Source organism: Ranitomeya variabilis, chromosome 6, assembly GCF_051348905.1.
Source record: "Ranitomeya variabilis isolate aRanVar5 chromosome 6, aRanVar5.hap1, whole genome shotgun sequence".
Classification (NCBI taxonomy): domain Eukaryota; kingdom Metazoa; phylum Chordata; class Amphibia; order Anura; family Dendrobatidae; genus Ranitomeya; species Ranitomeya variabilis.
The window spans coordinates 45419691-45445438 of NC_135237.1; the positions used below are offsets into that span (position 1 = coordinate 45419691).

Consider the following 25748-nt stretch of genomic DNA (forward strand, 5'->3'; position numbering starts at 1 on the left):
CACAACTGTTGTGTCTGTTTCTCGTGTTCCCTCACAACTCGATTCTGATGTTCTTCCACATCCCCCAGATGCTATGGTGAGGACGCACCCGTATGACGGGGGAGGCTCGGAGGTTCTTCCTGGGACTCGAGCGTCGCCCCACTCCTGTAGTTACCCCCCCTGTGTCGACCTGGGCTCTTTCTGTGGGACAGCCCGCCTCTAACTGACTGTCCTGCCGTAGGTTTGAAGTATTGCCTGGAGCCTGATACTTCCTCGGCGTTCCGGCCACCGGTTATGCGCCTCAGTAGGATGTTGCCTCGTCTTACAGCACAACTCCTACTGGTATTCTCCTTTCGCTTTGATCTCGTTTCTCACTCAGCACAATAAATCTCGCTTCTTGTCCTTTCTTGGGGCACCGCCGCAATGTCGTGCAGGCACGGTCCCGTAACGTTCTCTCTGGTTGCTAGGCCTCTGTCAGGATCCCACCCCTGACAGGGACCCCTCCGAATCTTCCCCCTACAACACCCTCTGCCACAAGGTGTTGTCTGGTTCCAACCCAGTCAGCTGTCTGATCTCACTTCCTATCTAACCCCCAGTTTTACCAAAGTGTGAGGAGTGGCCTAATGAATAGCACCCTTAGCTCCCCCTGGAGGCCAGACTGTGAAATGTATTGGTGTATGTGATACCTGGTCAGATGAACTCCTTCAGTGCCATCAGACGTACCATAGCCCCCCTTAGTGGCAGAGCCACAGTACTGCAATGACCAGGACTCTGGGGCTGTTGTGAATTGAATTTTTTGGCTCCCTCTTGTGGTCACTAGCTACATGACACTTTGAGTTTCTTTCCTCAGCTTGGTACCCACCTGGCTCGTTAGTCCAGGGGTGTTGCTATTTAAGCTTCCTGGATTTTCAGTCTGGTGCCTGGCATCGTTGTAATCAGTTCCTTTCTGTTTGCTCCTGTCTGCTGGTCCTGGTTCTTGCAAAATAAGCTAAGTCCTGCTTCCTTATTTTTTGGTTATTTGCATTGCTCTTCTTTTTGTCCAGCCTGTACTAAATGTGATTCCTGATTTTGCTGGAAGCTCTAGGGGGCTGATATTCTCCCCCCGGGCCGTTAGACGGTTCGGGGGTTCTTGAATATTCAGCGTGGAAATTTTGATAGGGTTTTTGCTGACCGTATAAGTCATCTTCCTATATTCTGCTATTAGTCAGTGGGCCTCTCTTTGCTAAAAACCTAGTTCATTCTTACGTTTGTCTTTTCTTCTTACCTCACCGTTATTATTTGTTGGGGGCTTGTATCCAACTTTTGGGGTCTTTTCTCTGGAGGCAAGAAAGGTCTATCTTTTCCCTTCTAGGGTTAGTTAGTTCTCCGGCTGGCGCGAGACGTCTAGAACCAACGTAGGTACGTTCCCCGGCTGCTGCTATTTGTGGTGCTAGGATCAGGTATATGGTCAGCCTAGTTACCACTGCCCTATGAGCTGGTTTTTGTGTTTGCAGACTTGGTAATAACTTCTGAGACCCTCTGCCATTGGGGTCATAACAGTATGCCAGGCCGAAGGTGAATGTTTAATGCATTGCAGAAGTGGGATAATAAAGGAAATTCTGAGTTTTTTTTTTTTTTCTCTCTTTCTTCCTCCCCTTTACCTCTGAGTGGCTTGAGCTTGCTGCAGACATGAATGTCCAGACTTTGATTACTAGTGTGGATCAGCTTGCTGCTCGTGTGCAGGGCATTCAAGATTTTGTTACCAGTAGTCCTATGTCTGAACCTAAAATACCTATTCCTGAACTGTTCTCTGGAGACCGATTTAAGTTTAGGAATTTCAGGAATAATTGTAAATTGTTTCTATCTCTGAGACCCCGTTCGTCTGGAGACTCAGCTCAGCAAGTTAAAATTGTTATCTCTTTCTTGCGGGGCGACCCTCAGGATTGGGCCTTCTCGTTAGCGCCAGGAGATCCGGCATTGGCAAATATTGATGCGTTTTTTCTGGCGCTCGGGTTGCTTTACGAGGAACCCAATCTTGAAATTCAGGCAGAAAAAGCCTTGCTGGCTATCTCTCAGGGCCAGAATGAAGCTGAAGTGTATTGCCAAAAATTTCGGAAGTGGTCCGTGCTTACTCAGTGGAATGAGTGTGCTCTGGCCGCAAATTTCAGAAATGGCCTTTCTGAAGCCATTAAGAATGTGATGGTGGGTTTCTCCATTCCTACAAGTCTGAATGATTCCATGGCGCTGGCTATTCAAATTGACCGGCGTTTGCGGGAGCGCAAAGCCGCTAATCCTCTGGTGGTATTGTCTGAACAAACACCTGATTTAATGCAATGTGGTAGAATTCAGACTAGAAATGAACGGAAAAATCATAGACGTCAGAATGGGTTGTGTTTTTACTGTGGTGATTCTACACATGTTATATCAGCATGCTCTAAACGCCTAACAAGGGTTGTTAGTCCTGTCGCCATTGGTAATTTGCAACCTAAATTTATTTTGTCTGTGACTTTAATTTGCTCATTGTCTTCCTACCCTGTTATGGCGTTTGTGGATTCAGGTGCTGCCCTGAGTCTTATGGATCTGTCATTTGCCAAGCGCTGTGGTTTTATTCTTGAGCCGTTGGTAAATCCTATCCCTCTTAGAGGTATTGATGCTACGCCATTGGCGGAAAATAAGCCGCAGTTTTGGACACAGGTAACCATGTGCATGACTCCTGAACATCGGGAGGTGATTCGTTTTCTTGTTCTGCATAAAATGCATGATTTGGTCGTTTTGGGTCTGCCATGGTTACAGACCCATAATCCAGTCTTGGATTGGAAGGCAATGTCTGTGTCAAGTTGGGGCTGTCAGGGAATTCATGGTGATTCCCCGCCGGTGTCTATTGCTTCCTCTACTCCTTCGGAAGTTCCTGAGTATTTGTCTGATTATCAGGATGTATTCAGCGAGTCCAGGTCCAGTGCTCTTCCTCCTCATAGGGACTGTGACTGCGCTATAGATTTGATTCCAGGTAGTAAGTTTCCTAAAGGAAGATTATTTAATCTGTCTGTACCTGAGCATACCGCAATGCGTTTGTATATCAAGGAGTCTCTGGAGAAGGGGCATATCCGTCCATCCTCTTCCCCTCTTGGTGCGGGATTCTTTTTTGTGGCCAAGAAGGACGGATCTTTGAGACCTTGTATAGACTATCGGCTTCTGAATAAAATCACTGTTAAATTTCAGTATCCTTTGCCTCTGTTGTCGGACTTGTTTGCCCGGATTAAGGGTGCCAAGTGGTTCACCAAGATAGATCTTCGTGGTGCGTACAACCTTGTGCGCATTAAGCAAGGAGATGAATGGAAAACTGCATTTAATACGCCCGAAGGTCATTTTGAGTACTTGGTGATGCCTTTTGGGCTCTCTAATGCTCCTTCAGTGTTTCAGTCCTTTATGCATGATGTCTTCCGGAAGTATCTGGATAAATTTATGATTGTTTATCTGGATGATATTCTGTTTTTTTCTGATGATTGGGACTCCCATGTAAAGCAGGTCAGGATGGTGTTTCAGGTTTTGCGTGAGAATGCTTTGTTTGTTAAGGGCTCAAAGTGTCTCTTTGGAGTACAGAAGGTTCCCTTTTTGGGTTTTATTTTTTCCCCTTCTGCGGTGGAGATGGACCCAGTCAAGGTCCGAGCTATTCATGATTGGACTCAACCCACGTCAGTTAAGAGTCTTCAGAAGTTCTTGGGTTTTGCTAACTTCTACCGTCGTTTTATCGCTAACTTTTCTAGCGTTGTTAAACCTTTGACGGATATGACCAAGAAAGGTTCTGATGTTGCTAACTGGGCTCCTGCAGCCGTGGAAGCTTTCCAAGAGCTGAAGCGCCGGTTTACTTCGGCGCCTGTTTTGTGCCAGCCTGATGTCTCACTTCCCTTTCAGGTTGAAGTGGATGCTTCTGAGATCGGGGCAGGGGCCGTTTTGTCGCAGAGAGGCCCTGGTTGCTCTGTAATGAGACCATGTGCTTTTTTTTCTAGGAAGTTTTCGCCTGCTGAGCGGAATTATGATGTTGGCAATCGGGAGCTGTTGGCCATGAAGTGGGCATTTGAGGAGTGGCGTCATTGGCTCGAGGGTGCTAAGCATCGTGTGGTGGTCTTGACTGATCACAAAAATCTGATGTATCTCGAGTCTGCTAAACGCCTGAATCCTAGACAGGCCCGTTGGTCATTGTTTTTCTCCCGTTTTGACTTTGTGGTCTCGTATTTACCAGGTTCAAAGAATGTGAAGGCTGATGCTCTTTCAAGGAGCTTTGTGCCTGACTCTCCTGGAGTCTCAGAGCCAGCTGGTATTCTTAAAGAGGGAGTAATCTTGTCAGCCATTTCTCCGGATTTGCGACGTGTGTTGCAGAGATTTCAGGCTGGTAGACCTGACTCTTGTCCACCTGACAGACTTTTTGTTCCTGATAAATGGACCAGCAGAGTCATTTCCGAGGTTCATTCCTCGGTGTTGGCAGGGCATCCGGGGATTTTTGGCACCAGAGATTTGGTGGCTAGGTCCTTTTGGTGGCCTTCCTTGTCACGGGATGTGCGGTCATTTGTGCAGTCCTGTAGGACTTGTGCTCGAGCTAAGCCTTGCTGTTCTCGCGCCAGCGGGTTGCTCTTGCCCTTGCCTGTCCCGAAGAGGCCTTGGACACACATTTCCATGGATTTCATTTCGGATCTTCCGGTGTCTCAGGGCATGTCTGTCATCTGGGTGGTATGTGATCGCTTTTCCAAGATGGTCCATTTGGTGTCTTTGCCTAAGCTGCCTTCCTCTTCCGATCTGGTTCCTTTATTCTTTCAGAATGTGGTTCGTTTGCACGGCATTCCTGAGAATATCGTGTCTGACAGAGGATCCCAGTTTGTTTCCAGGTTCTGGCGATCCTTTTGTGCTAAGATGGGCATTGATTTGTCGTTTTCGTCTGCCTTTCATCCTCAGACTAATGGCCAAACGGAGCGAACAAATCAGACACTGGAGGCTTATTTGAGGTGTTTTGTTTCTGCAGATCAGGATGATTGGGTGACCTTCTTGCCATTGGCTGAGTTTGCCCTTAATAATCGGGCTAGTTCCGCTACTTTGGTTTCGCCATTTTTCTGCAACTCTGGTTTTCATCCTCGTTTTTCCTCGGGACATGTTGAGCCCTCTGACTGTCCTGGGGTAGATTCTGTGGTGGATAGGTTGCAGCGGATCTGGAATCATGTGGTGGACAACTTAAAGTTGTCACAGGAGAAGGCTCAGCGTTTTGCCAACCGCCGCCGCGGTGTGGGTCCCCGACTTCGTGTTGGGGATTTGGTGTGGCTGTCTTCTCGGTTTGTTCCTATGAAGGTATCCTCTCCTAAATTTAAGCCTCGCTTCATCGGTCCTTATAAGATTTTGGAAATCCTTAATCCAGTGTCCTTTCGCTTGGATCTTCCGGTGTCGTTTGCCATTCACAACGTGTTCCATAGGTCTTTGTTGCGGCGCTACGTTGTGCCTGTGGTTCCTTCTGTTGAGCCTCCTGCTCCGGTGTTGGTTGAGGGCGAGTTGGAGTACGTGGTGGAGAAGATCTTGGATTCTCGTCTCTCCAGACGGAGGCTTCAGTATCTGGTCAAGTGGAAGGGCTATGGTCAGGAGGATAATTCCTGGGTGGTCGCCTCTGATGTTCATGCGGCCGATTTGGTTCGTGCCTTTCACGCTGCTCATCCTGATCGTCCTGGTGGTCTTGGTGAGGGTTCGGTGACCCCTCCTTAAGGGGGGGGTACTGTTGTGAATTGGATTTTTTGGCTCCCTCTTGTGGTCACTAGCTACATGACACTTTGAGTTTCTTTTCTCAGCTTGGTACCCACCTGGCTCATTAGTCCAGGGGTGTTGCTATTTAAGCTTCCTGGATTTTCAGTCTGGTGCCTGGCATCGTTGTAATCAGTTCCTTTCTGTTTGCTCCTGTCTGCTGGTCCTGGTTCTTGCAAAATAAGCTAAGTCCTGCTTCCTTATTTTTTGGTTATTTGCATTGCTCTTATTTTTGTCCAGCTTGTACTAAATGTGATTCCTGATTTTGCTGGAAGCTCTAGGGGGCTGATATTCTCCCCCCGGGCCGTTAGACGGTTCGGGGGTTCTTGAATATTCAGCGTGGAAATTTTGATAGGGTTTTTGCTGACCGTATAAGTCATCTTCCTATATTCTGCTATTAGTCAGTGGGCCTCTCTTTGCTAAAAACCTAGTTCATTCTTACGTTTGTCTTTTCTTCTGACCTCACCGTTATTATTTGTTGGGGGCTTGTATCCAACTTTTGGGGTCTTTTCTCTGGAGGCAAGAAAGGTCTATCTTTTCCCTTCTAGGGTTAGTTAGTTCTCCGGCTGGCGCGAGACATCTAGAACCAACGTAGGTACGTTCCCCGGCTGCTGCTATTTGTGGTGCTACGATCAGGTATATGGTCAGCCTAGTTACCACTGCCCTATGAGCTGGTTTTTGTGTTTGCAGACTTGGTAATAACTTCTGAGACCCTCTGCCATTGGGGTCATAACATGGGGCGCTGCACTTGCATGAAGCCATTTATTGTCAAATTACTGTGTTTTCTCTTTTTTAAATGATAATGACAACCAAAAACATCCAAACGATCCTGATCAAAAGTTCACATACTCTGGTGATTTTGGCCTGATAACACGCACAGAAGTTGACACAAATGGGCTTGAATGGCTAAATGAAAACAAGGCCAAGGCGACCTGTCAATGGCTACAGCAGAACAAAGTGAAGGTTCTGGAGTGGCCATCTCAGTCTCCTGACCTCAATATCATTGAGCCACTCTGGGGAGATCTCAAGCGCGCAGTTCATGCTACACAGCCCAGGAATTTACAGGAACTGGAGGCTTTTTGCCAAGAAGAATGGGCAGCTTTACCATCTGAGAAAATAAAGAACCTCATCCACAACTACCACAAAAGACTTCAAGTTGTCATTGATGTTAGAGGAGGCAATACACGGTATTAAGAAATGAGGTATGAGAACTTTTGATCAGGGTCATTTGGATGTTTTGGATTGTCATTATGATTTAAAAAGAGAAAACACAGTAGTTTGACAATAAATGGCTTCACCCAAACACTAACCATGAGTGGAGAAAAAGTTTTGGTGTTATCATTCAGATTCTCTGAAAAAAAGGCCAAGAAAGCAAAAATTCTGCTGGGGTACGTAAACTTTTTAGCACAACTGCATATAAAAATTGGGGAATACTATATACCGTACCTCAGTGCGCATGAAGCATGACATACACTCACCGGCCACTTTATTAGGTACACCATGCTAGTAACGGGTTAGACCCCCTTTTGCCTTCAGAACTGCCTCAATTCTTCGTGGCATAGATTCAACAAGGTGCTGGAAGCATTCCTCAGAGATTTTGGTCCATATTGACATGATGGCATCACACAGTTGCCGCAGATTTGTCGGCAGCACATCCCAAAGATGCTCCATACAAGGCAGGATGGATCCATGCTTTCATGTTGTTTACGCCAAATTCTGACCCTACCATCCGAATGTCGCAGCAGAAATCGAGACTCATCAGACCAAGCAACGTTTTTCCAATCTTCTACTGTCCAATTTCGATGAGCTTGTACAAATTGTAGCCTCAGTTTCCTGTTCTTAGCTGAAAGGAGTGGTACCCGGTGTGGTCTTCTGCTGCTGTAGCCCATCTGACTCAAAGTTCGACGCACTGTGCGTTCAGAGATGCTCTTAGGCCTACCTTGGTTGTAACGGGTGGCGATTTGAGTCACTGTTGCCTTTCTATCAGCTCGAACCAGTCTGCCCATTCTCCTCTGACCTCTGGCATCAACAAGGCATTTCCGCCCACAGAACTGCCGCTCACTGGATTTTTTTTCTTTTTCGGACCATTCTCTGTAAACCCTAGAGATGGTTGTGCGTGAAAATCCCAGTAGATCAGCAGTTTCTGAAATACTCAGACCAGCCCTTCTGGCACCAACAACCATGCCACGTTCAAAGGCACTCAAATCACCTTTCTTCCCCATACTGATGCTCGGTTTGAACTGCAGGAGATTGTCTTGACCATGTCTACATGCCTAAATGCACTGAGTTGCCGCCATGTGATTGGCTGATTAGAAATTAAGTGTTAACAAGAAGTTGGACAGGTGTACCTAATAAAGTGGCCAGTGAGTGTATATGTGCTGGTGAAATGAATGGCAGACTATTCGGAATACCATTAAAACCAAGAGGAAAACACCGAACATATGGTCAAAGAATAAATGTGGGACTTAGCATAGGAGATAAAACACATTTATAAAAAATGGGTGGCAATTGGTGGCACTATATGCAACAGAGTGCCCACACTTGTAGAAGACCAGTTTGCAAGTACAAACAAAACAAATTAAAAGACAGTCAAGGGGGACCACAGATAGGTAATGAGATGTGACTGGATATGTGTCACATACTGGATAACAGCAATACTAATCCATATCAATCAATGTATAGTCAATATCTTAGTGGATAAACAACGGAATGAAGATATATTGAACCAGAATGTAAATATGTCTATAATTGCACATAGCCTGGAAGAAGGGGAGGAAAGCAGAAGCCAAGAAGGAATGCTTGTTAGGTAGGTGTATAAATGATGTAGTAGAATAGCATAAACATCAAACTAATTATAAGTCGGCTAATTGACCAGAAACACTAGAGTGATTTGTGCCGACAACCTTCTCATATGCAAATCGACACTGGTGTCCTATGTACAGGAAAGGTGTCACAAGGGGTTAAAACCTCATGCTAGACAGAGAAATGCACTCAGGTAGCTGGCATAAACCTGTAATAACAATGGAGTAATTATACATATGCAACAATGGTGTATACCTATCAACAGTGCATGTAAAGAGGCTATGTGTAAAATAGTATATCCAGGCAGTGGAAATTACCTAGTAGGTGGCCCTTAGTCCAAGTGTGGAGCACACCCCAATGCGCGTTTCGTAATGATTCTTTCATCAGGGCACGAACAACGCTGACAAATTACTCTTTCCGAAACGCGAGTTGGGGTGTGCGCCGCACTTGGACTCCATCCCAGTCTCAAATCAGTGACAGTCTGAAACAGGTTTTGCTTAAGTATTTTGCCCCATCCATCTTCCCCTCAACTCAGACCATTTTCCCTGTACCTGCGGCCGAAAAACATCCCCACAGCATGATGCTGCCCCCACTATGTTTCACTGTGGGGATGATGTTGTTGGGGTGATGAGCTGTGTTGATTTGGAACCTGACAATGCGTTTATGTGGCACCCCAGGAGTTCGGTACCACAGTAGTGCTGCCTTCCTCTCGGGGAGGGTAGTGCTATGCCTGGAGACAAGAGGGATCCCTTTGGCAGGTAAATCTTACACACAACACCTTCCGACTCCAGGCCAGGAGGGGGAGCTCTATACCCGGTTTAAGGGGAGCTTCCCTGATACATACAGATCCTGGTCTGGGGGAGGAGTCAGATAGTCTGAGAGTGAAGAGAAACATGAAAGAAGCAGAGGAGAGATTACGGGCTCAAGGAGGCTGCGATTGGGCTTTCTAGGAGCCAAAGCGCAGAAACCAGGCACCGGTGGGAGCCCGAGGTTGTGGGGAGCTGCAAGCCCCACAGCAGAACCGGAAGGCATAGGACTATGCGTAAACTGCTCGTACAACATCTGAGGGACAGCAGCAGTCAGAGCCTGGAGTCACCGTGCCTGAGACCCCAAGAGAACAGCTCAAGCTGAGTACCGTGCAGATACTGTACAGGAGAGAAAGGAGTACCTTGCCAGCAAACTACAGGGAGCAAGGGACCAGAAAAGCAGTGCACACTGGAAGGCTCCCAACCTGACCTGCCAAGGGGATTTAAACTTGTCTCTGGGCTGCCTGGACTCCTTCTGTACCTGTTGCCGGTACCCTGGACTGTGGCCTGCTCCCACCAGTAAACCAGGTAAAGACTGCAATCCTGTGCCTTCCGTTATTTACCGGTAACACATCATCCCTTCCATACACCTTGGGAGCCCTGGGGACCCCGCTTCACCTGTGGGAAGCGTCACCATCCAGCCGCCATACCATCACCCCAGAGGACTCCTAATAGCAGCGTCGGTCCCTACTGACCGAAAACCACACGTGGCGTCACGAAAATAGACCTTCACAATTCCCTTTAAAAGACTGATCCCCTTTAATTGAGTGCCCAGGGCACGGACCGGGTTACAGCCACCGTGACCACCCCTTTAACTGCAACTGGACCCAGTGCCGAGTACCCCAGGCCCTGGCGGGCAACTCATTTACCTTGGTGACCAAATGTTAAATTTTTGCCTCATCTGACTAGAACCTTCCACAATACATTTGGGGAGTTTCCCATGTTTTTTGGCAAATTCAAAACGAGCCTTATAATTTTTGTGTGTAAGTAAAGGTTTATTGTGGTTGTATGGACAGATATTCCAGTCTCTGGGAACTCTGTAGGGTTACCTTTGGTCTCTGTGTTGCCTCTCTGATTAATGCCCTCCTTGCCCAGGCTGAGAGTTTTAGTGGGCAGCCCTCTCTGGGCAGGCTTGTTGTGGTACAATGTTGTTTCCATTTGATGATAATGGATTTGATGGTGCGCCTGGGGATCATCAGAGATTGGGATATTCTTTTATAACCCAACCCTGACTTGTACTTCTCAACAACTGTGTCCCTGACTTGTTTGGAGATCTCCTTGGTCTTCATGGTGGTGTTTGGTTAGTGGAGCCTCTTGCTCAATGGTGTTGCAGCCTCTTTGGCCTTTCAGAAAGGTGTAGTGTATATACTGACAAAACAGGGGACACTTAGGGGGACTTCATTTCACTGAGCATATCACTTATGAAAGTAATCACTTGCACCAGAAAATGTTAGAGACTTCATCGCAAAAGGGGTGAATACATATGCACATGCCAATTTTTAGTAATTTGATTCCATAAATGTAATTTATGTCTATATTTTTCTCACTTCTCCAACTTAGACTATTTCGCGCTGATGCATCACACACAAATCGGATTACAAAAATATTTAAACACAGATTGTAATGTAACAAAATAGGTAAAAAGCCAAGGGGGAGGGGGTGAATATTTTGCAAGCCACTGTATACCATAAATGATTGATACGCAGGTCCATTTTCAGGACTTTAACCTATCGTGACAATGGTGGTCGCCTTTTCCACCCTTCACACTCTAGAGGACGGAAGAGCCCATGCATGAGACTTTTTTCATTGAAGCTCAAATGGACAGGTATGCTCTACTCCATTAGGTGCAATGAAGAAATCTGAACACATGCATGGCCTCCACATCTACTTATTACTGTAATACCTAACAAGGGGAAGGAGACCCCCATTCTACACATATCGGGAACTGTAGCGATAACCTCACACTGTCCCTGCTCCTGCCTATACGCCGATCCTCTCCCCTCTGACAAGGAAGATACATGTGAGCATCTTCCCGACACAGACAAGCATGTCCGTGTCCAGATGGTGGTTAGGGGCAGCACAGACTGACACTGTGGGCCACAGTGGCCGAGGGGTCAGGAGTCCTCTATGCATAGATTTCTATATGCACATTTATACGGTCATGTGCATTCGGTTGCACACTTAAGGACTATAGGCAGAGCCTTATCTACACTTCAGTAAACAGACGATGACACAATATTCCTGTTAACAAAAATTCACTTTTGTACAGGTGTACAAAAGGACAAAACAGAAAGTATGGACTTATCACTTCATTGTGAGTTATGCTGTCAGTGTTTCTCAGTGCTCCAGGTCTTCACCTATCTTGGATGAGTTGTACCGTTGTATTCATGAATACACATTTAGGGTACACTGCACGCGTGACATGCTCCATTCAGACTTACCTCCTCATCTTTTTCAGCTAGCTTAGCTTTCAGGGTATTTTCCATATCTTCCCTTTGTTGCTGGATCTGATAATACAAATATAATTGTTTTACAAGGTGACAACAATGAAATGGCAATCCACATAGTGTGTATAGTGGAAGCTTTCCTCTGCAATGACAGTCTACACCGTGTGCATGGTGGAAGCTATCCTCTGTAATGACAGTCTACACCGTGTGCATGGTGGAAGCCATCCTCTGTAATGACAGTCTACACCGTGTGCATGGTGGAAGCCATCCTCTGTAATGACAGTCTACCCCGTGTGCATGGTGGAAGCCATCCTCTGTAATGACAGTCTACACCGTGTGTATAGTGGAAGCTTTCCTCTGCAATGACAGTCTACACCGTGTGCATGGTGGAAGCTATCCTCTGTAATGACAGTCTACACCGTGTGCATGGTGGAAGCTATCCTCTGTAATGACAGTCTACACCATGTGCATGGTGGAAGTTATCCTCTGTAATGACAGTCTACACCGTGTGCATGGTGGAAGCTATCCTCTGTAATGACAGTCTACACCGTGTGCATGGTGGAAGCCATCCTCTGTAATGACAGTCTATACCGTGTGCATGGTGGAAGCCATCCTCTGTAAAGACAGTCTACACCGTGTGCATGGTGGAAGCTATCTTCTGTAATGACAGTCTACACCGTGTGCATGGTGGAAGCTATCCTCTGTAATGACCGTCTACACCGTGTGCATGGTGGAAGCCATCCTCTGTAAAGACAGTCTACACCGTGTGCATGGTGGAAGCTATCTTCTGTAATGGCAGTCTACACCATGTGCATGGTGGAAGCTATCTTCTGTAATGGCAGTCTACACCGTGTGCATGGTGGAAGCTATCCTCTGCAATGACCGTCTACACCATGTGCATGGTGGAAGCCATCCTCTGTAATGACAGTCTACCCCGTGTGCATGGTGGAAGCCATCCTCTGTAAAGACAGTCTACACCGTGTGCATGGTGGAAGCTATCTTCTGTAATGGCAGTCTACACCATGTGCATGGTGGAAGCTATCTTCTGTAATGGCAGTCTACACCGTGTGCATGGTGGAAGCTATCCTCTGCAATGACCGTCTACACCGTGTGCATGGTGGAAGCTATCTTCTGTAATGGCAGTCTACACCGTGTGCATGGTGGAAGTTATCCTCTGTAATGACCATCTACACCGTGTGCCTGGTGGAAGCCGTCCTCTGTAACACCTGTCTACACCGTGTATATGGTGGAAGCTATCCTCTGTAATGACTGTCCACACCATGTGCTTGGTGGAAGCTATCCTCTGTAATGGCAGTCTACACCGTGTGCATGGTGGAAGTTATCCTCTGTAATGACCATCTACACCATGTGCCTGGTGGAAGCCGTCCTCTGTAACACCTGTCTTCACCGTGTATATGGTGGAAGCCATCCTCTGTAATGACTGTCCACACCATGTGCTTGGTGGAAGCTATCCTCTGTAATGACTAACTACATTGTGTGCATAGTGAAAGTCAAGTTCTGTAAAGCCCATGTACACTGTGTGCATGGTGGAAGCTATCCTTTTTGGTTGGATCTACAAATGTGGTTTTTGATCCAGCGTTTTGAGCCTCAAGAACCCTAGAAAGTGCTTGCCTGAACCGGCTGATTTTGGTGGGACCAGACAATTGTATTTTATGTGTATAGTGTCCTACTGATTCTCAGCTAACACATGATGTCAGGGAACCAGGATCAGACATGTTTAATTCTATTACCTAATCTTTTTTTTTAAGTAGGTCATCTGCCAATGGAAGGGTCTTTCCAAAATAGTCTATGAGACTGTTAAAGAAAGTCAAGTACTGCATTGGTCTATTTTCAGTAGTGTCATTGACAATGATTGGAGAGGAGGCCATGTATGTGCGCCTCTGCTCCATTCTGGACAGCTTGGTGGAGACTTCTTCTCAGGGAGTGGTAGAAGTTTTACCTGTTTGAGTTTTAATAAATCTCATTCACATGAAGTGGAAAAAAATTCACAATGATTTGCGGATTCTCACGGCAAATTTCTCTCTTTGTAAAGCACTGGGTGAAATTTCTGTTGTGATTTTACAACAAAATCCATATATTTTACATGGAGATTTTGTTGCAGTCTTGCCAATCTGAGGTGAAATCTGCCATAATGCTGCACCCCTTTGGGGTAAAATCTCATGAGCTTTCCTGCTATTATACTCTAGATTGCAGTTTAGAAAATCTTAAGTATATTTTCCCCATGTGAATATAAGCCTAAGGCCAGGGACAGATGAGCGCATGAAAAATCAACTGAGTTTCATAAAAAAAACTCAGACGATATTCATCCAATTTTCAAGTCCGTGTTCCATCCGTTTTCATACATCTACATAAAAAAATGTTCATGATTTAAAACAGTTTCCTAAGTTAATAATGGATATATTTCCGTAAAAATCAGATGCCACAAGGATGCTGTGTGTGATCCGATTTTTTGGTGCACCCATCCATTTGAATAGATAAGTCTCATCTGATAAACGCATGAAAGTAGCGCATGGAGAATGAGAAATATCGTTATCTGAGCATATGAAAATACATCCAATGGGGGAGTTTTTCTGACTATAAACTGTGATCTACAACTATCTGAGCAAGATCTGCCTAGATGGAGTCAAGGGAACATTGACTGAGAGGCAGAGAAATCTACACTAAACATGCACATTCATACAGAATGTGTAAAAATAAGTGCCGATTGCTGCACGAAGCCGGAATAAACTGAATACAATAGCATTGTGGATACAGCGACATCTCAACATGCCAACAGACTCCTCTTTATGAAGCTCAATATGATGCCAAAAATAATTTATGCCTAAAACTATGCCCTCACCAGTTGGATTCATAGAAAGCCCCTATTGTAATGCTGAAGTATCGTTTTTCATGAATTTCTAAGACACTGAGCCCCGACAATAACCGGCGCTTAGCCTACAAAATGGGATACGTAAAGTTGCCATGACTTGGCACTGAGCTTGACAAGCGGCGAGAGCGTCTCTTTACATATCTAAAGGTTTGGTGTCAGCGAGCTTCTCCTCTGAACACTGTCATATTCTTCTGCAGAACGTGCTGAATGTTGGGCACAAGCTGTGTCTGATTTCTTATTGCAGACGATATAGGCTGCTCCTGTAACAAAAGCATTTCTACTACTACTGTGAGAAACGCAGACTGGGCAAATTATGGATAACAGACCGGTGGGATGGGCACGGCTTTTTCCCATAAGTTTGGAATGTCACACTTATGGTGTCTTCAGACCTTACATGATGGTGATTACAACCCTTAGACACATAGGAAGAAGTTTTATATTCCTAACGTCATAAACTTTTGACCAGATTCTTATTTCCTCAAGAGCTATCCTGCCCAAATATTTCATGAACATTCACAGGATAAGAAGATGCATGCCACATTCACTGACCCTTCTCTATCAGGACACAAGAATATTAAGAAGGGTAAAGGCTAAAGGGTAAAGTTGAGCAAAAAAAATTTGCAGGACCCTGCTCCAGTATCCACATCGGTAGTCCGTGGTCACCGGATCAGAACCATGCAAACCACCTCCTACCTGCTGGCATCCCCGACACTTCTTCTGCTTAGAAGGCCCCATGTGTCATGCAGCAACGTAATGACGTCATGGTGCTTTAGCTGTAGAGAAAGACATTGACCGGACATCCAAAATCATATAATCATCTAATGCCATCAGGCAAAAATGTACAAAACTGAATATGAGGTTCTTAGTTTAACATTCTGACATATGAAGCATACTGCCACATCACAGGTCCTTAACTTTTTTCATCTATTTTCACTTGGTGTTGGTGTTGTGTGGAGGCCACTGCTGCTGTGGTTTTGTGCCTTTGCGGTGGTGTGGTCTGGGGTCATGGGTACTCAGCCTTGTACTGTGGGTGCTGTGAGGCACCGGTTTGCCTCCTAGTACACCACTGCTGCGAAAGTGGTTGGCTGTATCTTTAAAGCTAGGAAAAAGTTAGGGACTCACTGAGAGGTTCACCGTGACATTGCAGTGGTCTTCATACAGTCTGATCAGAATGTTAAACTAAGAACATCATATTCAGTTTAGTAAATTTTTGCCCAGCTGCATTAGATTAACTTATGTGTCTCGGCACAGTTGCAAGAGATCCCAGGCTAGGGGATCCTTCTCGATCCCTAAAGCTATGGGCACCTTAGCTATCCCTGCTCTCCCGATTACGTCTGATGGTGAAGACGCCGGGGCCAAATGCCTAGCTGAGCTCCTAAATCAGCTTTTTTCTCCCCCACACAGGGAAGTGGGGAGTAGCAGTGTATACGAATACACAAATCAGACTAACAGGGGAAGAAGTACAGGGATAAATGACAATACCAATCATACAAATATACACTCACAAACAACAGAGTGGGACACCGAGAAGTAAAGGGAGGAAAAGCTAAATAGGAGAGGATGAGAATATACACGCAGACAAAACACCAAGCAACAGTCTTTAGAACAACACTCCAAATGCCTCCTAACAAACAACACCTTCAACTCCAGAACCAGGCAATATTAAACTAACACTGGCAATCCCTGATTGCCAGAGGAGAGTATATGTAGCAGAGGGGAGTGGCCAACACTGAACAGCTAAGACCATCAAAGCAGGAGCTCTCAACTGAACAGATTAATCCCTGCACTGCTAGAAGAAACCTGCACTGTTTAATATTAAGGTGAAGTGCTTCTAATCAGTGCAGGATTACAAGAAATCAGACAATGTGGTCTTATGGCCCCTCTCTGTCATGGTAAACCTATGACAATATGGTGGTGCAGTCCATGTCTTTCGCCACAGCTTTGGTACATCACGGTGCCTAATCAAAAGAGGTGCTAGAGATGTTGCAGGTATGAAGAGGTACCAGGGCTTTGGATGGACAGCCTGGATTACTGACGTGGCCGCTGGACTAGGGAAATATGAATATTTTTACCCAACTCCATTAAAGAGTTACTCCAAAGTTGGCCATTCACAGTTGAGATGGGACTAACAGTCTCTAGGTTCTGGCCACCAGAGGCACGGTTGTGAAAGTAGCAGAAAGCAGCTGTGCTACGCTGGTTGGATAACTCCCAGAAATTAACAGGAGTTATAAGAACATTGTATCACAACAAGCTAGACTGAGTTATACCAACTCATGGAAGTGACTCAAACAGCTGCGCTTGGCTTTTTTCCACATCCCCATCTCTGGTGGCCGGGACCTAAAAGCAGCTATTCCTAATTAAGATGAGATAGATAGAGATGGAAACAAACATTTATCATCTAAACTACTTGATCCATTTTTACTCCGGCATCAATTTAGCAAATAATTTGGTTTCGTGTTAATTAGTGATGAGCGAGTATACTCGTTGCTCGGGTTTTCTTGAGCACACTCGGGTGACCTCTGAGTATTTGTAACTGCTCGGAGATTAAGTTTTCATTGCCTCAGCAGCATGATTTGCGGCTACTAGAGAGCTTGAACACATGTGGGGATTCCCTAGAAACCAGGCAACCCCCACATGTACTCAGGCTGCGTAGTAGCTGTAAATCATTCAGCTACAGCGATGAAAACTAAATCTCCGAACACTAACAAATACTCGGAGGTCACCCGAGCGTGCTCAGGAAAACCCGAACAACAAGTATACTCGCTCATCACTAGTGTTAATATAAAATTCAATGATAAATCAATAAAATCAAATGAACGATTGGCTGCACTGCTGATCTTTTTATGGACAATTTATCTACTAAAATATCATTATTTCTGGATTAATATCTACTGAGATATAAGCCTTGTAGAGTATCTAGTCTCTCTGTCTGTTGGTGGTACAGTGGGCTTCATCTGAGCTTAGGGCATGCCTTACAAAAACCTATAAACGCCCTTTTTTCAATCTCTCAGTGCCATCTTATTTCAACGTTGGTGGCATTACTTGGGTTACAGAGCATAAAGTATTTTGTATAAGCCAAAGATCTAGCTAGGTCTACCTTCACCTGGGGCAAAGGTTCAGCTCACTGCTCTCACCTTGTATCTAAATACCCTGACCCAGGCAAAATGGCTTCTCCCCCCTGGCACCCAATTCTTCTCTCGAAAGTACGAGCTCACGATTCCAGTATTTCTCTTACCAGAGTAGTTGCCGCAGATTTTTCAAGTTCAAGCTCAGCTTTTAATTGTTCTTGAACTGATGATAACTGAAATAAAAGCAAAAGTTAAATGCTAGGACTTTAGAGGACAGAGCTAGGGAAATCTCCAGCGCAACTTAGTGTATTCATCAGCTCAGTGTCCACATCAGATACATTGAAGGTGTTGCCAACAGGATAGGTGGTAACTTGCTGATTGGTGACAGTACAACTGCTGGTACCTGCCTGATCGGCAAAATAAGGAACTTTTATCCCCAATTGGAAACCTTTATTCCTGTTACAAAGTAGAGTGGCAGGTCGGATGCCCTACCTCTGCTCCAGACATTCTCTATCGCAGTCCCATTGGGAATTAATGGAGAAGCAGCCGATAAGTGAGGATCCCAACATTTGGAAATGCGACTTAGAAGGGAATGGTGGCCACAGCTCCATTCATTGTCTATGGGACTGCACATCCCTTGGTTATCTTTGGCCGTCCCATAGACAATGAAAGGATCGTGCCACTCGTGCACCACTCTGTACTAAAAGACATTTGAAAACCATCATTCTCTAGATACGTGGGGGTCCCAGCAGTCAGACCCTTTTACTTCAATAGAATGGAGCTGCAAGATCAGGTATGACCCACATCCTAGTGTGGTATTCTTTCTGGAAAAAGAAAAAAACCTCAATTTTACTAACTATTTAAAAGGGTTAAGAAAATTCTGTTCCCCAGGTGCTGTTTGTATTGTAAAACAAGCCGCGCTTTATTCGCCATCTCCAGGTGTCTGGATTTGTGTGCAGTGTTGAAGTCACTATGATAGTGATGCAGCCAATCAATGAGTTCTATGACTCTGCAGCCAATCCCTGAGTGCTATGACTGCAGCCAATCGCTGAGTGCTATGACTGCAGCCAATCGCTGAGTGCTATGACTCTGCAGCCAATCGCTGAGTTCTATGACTCTGCAGCCAATCGCGGTGTTGTATGACTCTGCAGCCAATCCCTGAGTGCTATGACCCTGCAGCCAATCGCTGAGTTCTAGGACTGTGCAGACAATCGCTGAGTTCTATGACTCTGCAGCCAATCGCTAAGTTCTATGACTCTGCAGCCAATCGCTAAGTTCTATGACTCTGCAGCCAATCGCTGAGTTCTATGACTCTGCAGCCAATCGTTGTGCTCCATGACTCTGCAGCCAGTTGCTGAATTTTATGACTCTGCAGTCAATCGCTGAGTTCTATGACTCTGTAGCCAATCGCTGAGTTCTATGACTCTGTAGCCAATTGCTGAGTTCTATGACTCTGCAGCCAATTGCTGAGTTCTATGACTCTGCAGCCAATCGCTGAGTTCTATGACTCTGCAGCCAATCGCTGAGTTCTATGACTCTGCAGCCAATCGCTGAGTTCTATGATTCTGCAGCCAATCACTGAGTTCTATGACCCTGCAGCCAATTGCTGAGTTCTATGACCCTGCAGCCAATCGCTGAGTTCTATGACTCTGCTTGGAGGTGCTGAGCTCATTGATTGGCTGACATGTTGGTGATGTGACGTTGGCGCTGCAGACAATAATACACTGGGAGCAGCGACAGAGACTGATCTGTATAGGTTTTTATATATGCATTTTTTTGCAATATCCTGTGGACACAGAAAAAAGAATGTTGACTATAAAAATTACTACAATTAATATTAGTAGTTTATAATTAGAATATAAGATTTTCTGATCTTACAATAAAAGCTCCTGCATAAAATGTAATATATAATTATCTATATCGTATGATAAGCGGACCAGACGTCGCCCGCCTGATAATAAAGACATATTGGCTTTCCATATTGAGGGGGCTACACCGTAACACTTGTGCTGCTGCGTGGATAATAATGTGGTTCAATGAGCTGTGTCCTGGTGTTACTCTGTGACATAATGCCGCCATATCGGCCATGTGGTAAGCCTGTCTTCAGTGACGGCACATCTCACTTCCATGCATCTTTTCATCTCCTTCAAATAAGCCATCAATCTGGACGTACAAAACCTGTTTTGTTCGCGGGTCTTTTTTGGCCAGTTTTCTTGCAGATCGAGATAATGCTACAGGCCGGCCATTAACATACTTAAAAAAGGCATCACTTAATGTCAAAAGTCACACCTTCTCAATGGTCCTTTGGTCTTCTTCCATTCTGATTCTCATGGCGCCCACATCCAGATCTGGAACAATGGAAGTAAAAAAAAAGCGTGAAATCTCATTCCCGGGACGGTGCATTCACAGCACGCAGCGGAGGTCAGTAATGGAAGCCCTGGTCATCGCGTGCTGGCCGAAAGTGCTGGCATTACGGTGACCCTCACAGCCGCCCTTGACATTCAGGGTCCTTTTCCTGCTGTTTGGCCGGCTGCTTAGAGAGAAATTAAGAAGTAAGTTCAAGAGCCAAGTGTGGCACGGAGGACCCGCTGCTTTCATCAATGCTAGGACTGGACATCTCCGCTGTTAGTCACAGCAAATACGACGAGGTTTAGCAGGTGGTTCTCCGGAGCTCAAAGGGTTCAATCAAAAGAGAAAAAGACTCATTATATCATATGACAAACATGTGCGGGAAATATGGTTAGTGTCCCCCTTAAAAGATTAATGTCCATAATAGCCTCTAATGGGAAAATAAACTGTCTGCTATCGGGGAGGCTCTTCTACACTTGTTGCTTTCATCCACAGGTGAAGATTACTATACAAATGGGATTTAAAGCCTAAGTGCACTTAAAAAAAAAACAAACTAAAAACTTTTGACATGTGGGGGTTTGGGTGCTGAGCCCCCCCACAACTGCTAAAATTAAGAAGCAGACCAGCTCCGGCAGGGCGACTATCCTCCATCCTTATTATTGGGCCTCCAAGATGAGCGTTTTTTTTTCTCCTTCACTTTAGCAATCAGTAGGGATCTCATAACCCAGAAAGCCACCAATCAAAACTTCTGATTTGACAAGTGAACAGTTTTCAAAAATGTGCAGCTACATTGCCTTGAAAAAGTATTCATATCCTGTAGACTTTTCAACATTTCTTTAATATTACACAAACTTAAAAAATGTGTTTTATTGGGATTTTATGAGATAAACCAACACTAAAAAGCTGCCCCTGCTGAAGAAAAGCTTCCCCACAGCATGATGCTGCCACCACGCCGACAGTGGGGATGATGTTTTCAGGGTGATATGAAGGGTTAATTTTCTGCCACACATAGCATTTTGCATTTATCCCAAAAAGTCCTACTATTTCTCATCTGACCAGAGTACCTTCTTTCACATGCTCGCCGTGTCTCCTACATGGCTTTTTTCAAACTGTAAATGGGACTTCTTTTGGCTTGCTTTGAAAAATGGTTTTCTTCTTGCCACTCTTCCATAAAGGGAAGGTTTCTGGAGAATACAACTAAGGACTTGTGCAGATGACCATAGTTTTGGTCCAAAATGGTCCGTTAAAACTTGTATCACACTCTAACCAATGCTATTATATGAGGACGTGAACATGTCCAATTTTTTTCCTTGGACTGAGTGGCGAGATCAAAATGACTTATGAAAATATGCCTAAAAGAAATGCAAAAAAAATGTACAAGACTTCGGCAGCAGTTTTCTAGCCATCAACAGCGTTTTTCAGTTTTTCATGAAGAAGAAGACTCATAAAATATGCTTTGTGTAAATGTACATTAATAACGACTTTTTCAATTTGCACCTTTTTGTTAGGTGCCTTTATTTGCTTCTATCAGAGGTTTTTTTTTCCATTTAGGTTTGCCATTTTGGACGGTGTTATGTTTTTGCAGCAGAAACAGTGCCACTCCTGTACGTAGGCTGTGTCTGGTATTGCAGCTCTAAGGAAAAGGACTGAGCATTAAACAATAACATTCTGCCACCACTAGAGGGAGCCTAGAAGCTCACTGCATACTGTTTATAAATGATACTCCATAATAACACAACAGCTCCCTCTAGTGATGGGAGAATATTATAACGTACCTCTTTGCAAAAAGTGAGCTCTCACTGCTATATAGATATGTTATATATCAATCAGCACAGAATGCTGGATTTAACAACAATGTAGTGTTAAACAGTGAACATTAAGGTTTTCATAATATAGAACAACAGTTTTGCTACATGAGGCCATCGTAGCTTACCTGTTGCAGAGGGCTGCCTAGACTGATCACACTGGGGAAAATTTACTGCTGTGAATGCACTTCTACTATGTTGGAAATTCCCCCAAATTGTGGCAACTAATCAAACACAACCTTAATAAGGGGTTATGCCTTCACAGACTTAGGCTGCACGCACGTCGCAATGCGTCGTTTTGGAAAAAATACACATCCTGCAAAATTGCTTGCAGGATGCGTTTTTTCTCCGTAGACTTGCATTAACGACGCATTGCGACAGATTGCCACATGTTGCATCCGTCGTGCGACGGTTGCGTCGTGTTGCGTCAGACTGTCGGCACAAAAAAAGTTACATGTAACGTTTTTTGGTGCGTCATGTCCGCCTTTTCCGACTGCGCATGTGCGGCCGGAACTCCGCCCCCTCTTCCCCGGACATCACAATGGGGCAGCGGATGCATTGAAAAACTGCATCCGCTGCCCCCGTTGTGTTTTTTTGGCACAGTATGCGTTGGTACGTCGTCACGTCGCATTGCGACGTGCGTCGTATGACGCTAGTGTGAAAGTAGCCTTAGGCCGGTTTCACACGTCAGTGGCTCCGGTACGTGAGGTGACAGTTTCCTCCCGTACCGGAGACACTGACACACGTAGACCCATAAAAATCAATGCATCTGTTCAGATGTCATTGATTTTGTGCGGACCGTGTGCGGACCGTGTCTCCGTGTGCCAAACACGGAGACATGTCAGTGTTCGTGGGAGCGCACGGATTACACGGACCCAATAGAGTCAATGGGTCCGTGTAAAACACGCACCTCACACGGACATTCTCCGTCTGGGGTCCGTGTGGCGTGCCGGAGACAGCGCTACAGTAAGCGCTGTCCCCCCCACATGGTGCTGAAGCCGCCATTCATATGTTCCCTGTAGCAGCGTTTGCTACAGAGAAAATATGAATGATAGTGTTTAAAATAAAGATCCATGTGTCCGCCGCCCCCCCACCCCCTGTGCGCCCCCCCCGCTGGTCAGAAAATACTTATCCGGGTCCCCCGTCGGCTGTCGCTCCTTCCTGGTCTGGCCGCGCCTCCTACTGTATGCGGCCGATTACACTCATGAATATGTGGCTCCACCTCCAATAGGGGCGGAGCCGCCTATTCATGAGTGTAAATGAGCGGCCCCACGTGACCGCATACAGTAAGCCGCGGCCAGACCAGGAAGGAGCGACTGCCGACGGGGGATCCGGGTGAGTATTTTCTGACCAGCGGGGGGGCGCACAGGGGGTGGGAGGGCGGCGGACACATAGATCTTTATTTTAAACACTATTCTTCATATTTTCCCTGCAGCAAACGTTGCTGCAGGGATGATATGAATCGCAGCTTCAGCACCATGCAGAGTGGGTACCACACGCTCCGTGTGGTACCCACTCGCCATACGGGCGGCACACGTGTGCCGCAGGTATGGCCTCCGTGAGTTCCCAGGCACACGGACACGGATAACTCCGGTACCGATTTATTCCGGTACCGGAATTATCTGGACGTGTGGGTCAGCCCTTAGGCCGGTTTCACACGTCAGTGGCTCCGGTACGTGAGGTGACAGTTTCCTCACGTACCGGAGACACTGACACACGTAGACCCATAAAAATCAATGCATCTGTTCAGATGTCATTGATTTTGTGCGGACCGTGTGCGGACCGTGTCTCCGTGTGCCAAACACGGAGACATGTCAGTGTTCGTGGGAGCGCACGGATTACACGGACCCAATAGAGTCAATGGGTCCGTGTAAAACACGCACCTCACACGGACATTCTCCGTCTGGGGTCCGTGTGGCGTGCCGGAGACAGCGCTACAGTAAGCGCTGTCCCCCCCCACATGGTGCTGAAGCCGCCATTCATATGTTCCCTGTAGCAGCGTTTGCTACAGAGAAAATATGAATGATAGTGTTTAAAATAAAGATCCATGTGTCCGCCGCCCCCCCACCCCCTGTGCGCCCCCCCCGCTGGTCAGAAAATACTTATCCGGGTCCCCCGTCGGCTGTCGCTCCTTCCTGGTCTGGCCGCGCCTCCTACTGTATGCGGCCGATTACACTCATGAATATGTGGCTCCACCTCCAATAGGGGCGGAGCCGCCTATTCATGAGTGTAAATGAGCGGCCCCACGTGACCGCATACAGTAAGCCGCGGCCAGACCAGGAAGGAGCGACTGCCGACGGGGGATCCGGGTGAGTATTTTCTGACCAGCGGGGGGGGTCGCACAGGGGGTGGGGGGGCGGCGGACACATGGATCTTTATTTTAAACACTATTCTTCATATTTTCCCTGCAGCAAACGTTGCTGCAGGGATGATATGAATCGCAGCTTCAGCACCATGCAGAGTGGGTACCACACGCTCCGTGTGGTACCCACTCGCCATACGGGCGGCACACGTGTGCCGCAGGTATGGCCTCCGTGAGTTCCCAGGCACACGGACACGGATAACTCCGGTACCGATTTGTCCGGTACCGGAATTATCTGGACGTGTGGGGCAGCCCTTAGTTGGATAGGAGAGTGGCTTAATGTAGACTAATACGTGCCAAAAATTAGTCACAGAAACTTAAAATTTTAAGTAGAGATAAGGGTATTAATTTTGCTTCAAATTTCATATAAAAAAATGTAATCAGATTTTTTTTTTTTCGATTTGCTTTGATTCAGTTGGATGAATACTTTTAGTGATTGAATTAAGTAAAAAAAAATAACAAAAAATAATAATAATAATAATAATAATAATAATAATAAATAACAAATATAATATAATATATTTCTTCTTATTTTTTTATTATTTTTTTATTACTATTTTTGTATTACCCATTTAAGTCCCTAAAAGGATTCCAGCAAAATGGCATCCAACTGAATCAAAGCAAATCGACAAATAAAAACAATTTTGATATATAAATATAATTCTCTCACCATTCTGGAATGAGACACTGTGATCATTTTGGTTAATTTTGGACTGTCTATTCTAGCTTTGTACTGCCTGTATAATGCACAGGATCAGTCAATGTCCCCTCAAATGTCAGAAGTATTAGGTTTGTACAAGATTTTCGCATGTCGATGAAACATGATAAAAGCTACTATTAAATTATTAGTAAGCAGACATCTTGAAAATGGTCAGAAACTAACTTAGTCTACGTTCACATTTGCGGTCTGCGCCGCAGCGTCGGGCGCCGCAGCATCGCCGCATGCGTCATGCGCCCCTATATTTAACATGGGGGCGCATGGACATGCGTTGCACTTGCGTTTTGCGACGCATGCGTCACTGCGGCGCCCGCGTCCGGGCGCAGAGGACGCAGCAAGTTGCATTTTTGCTGCGTCCAAAATCAACCAAAAAAAGGACGCATGCGGCGCAAAACGCAGCGTTGTGCATGCGTTTTGCTGCGTTTTTGTTTGCGTTGTGCGTTGCGTCGCCGACGCTGCGGCGCACAACGCAAATGTGAACGTAGCCTAACACGTTTGCAAAACTTTGTCTTTGTGGGTTTTTTTAAGTCAATTTTCTTTTTTGTCTAGTGTTATTCATTGACATTTTTAAGCTAAATTCTATAATATGGCAAGAACGGTTCATAAATTTTGAGCAAAATCAAAAACGCTCTTTGTTTTTTACATATTTTTTAATGCAAAAAACAAGTTGCACGTTTCGCAAAATAACCCAAAATTTGCATCAAAATATCCGGCGTATTTAAAATCACTGGCGCGGGTGGTAGTGGGGTATTTTTTAAAAAGCCATAA

At 45.6% G+C, this 25748-nt stretch overlaps 1 protein-coding gene across 2 annotated transcripts in view; it reads right to left on the bottom strand.

The window, feature by feature from the left end:
- Positions 1-25748, bottom strand: part of C6H10orf67 (chromosome 6 C10orf67 homolog) — a 147592-nt gene that overhangs the window by 73161 nt on the left and 48683 nt on the right. For both annotated transcript variants that reach the window (XM_077268363.1, XM_077268364.1), the window contains exons 7-9: positions 20036-20094; positions 17914-17979; positions 11783-11848 (exon numbers count right to left, since the gene is read on the bottom strand). In XM_077268363.1, the coding sequence (XP_077124478.1) occupies positions 11783-11848; positions 17914-17979; positions 20036-20094 (191 nt within the window). The remainder of the gene's footprint in view (positions 1-11782; positions 11849-17913; positions 17980-20035; positions 20095-25748) is intronic.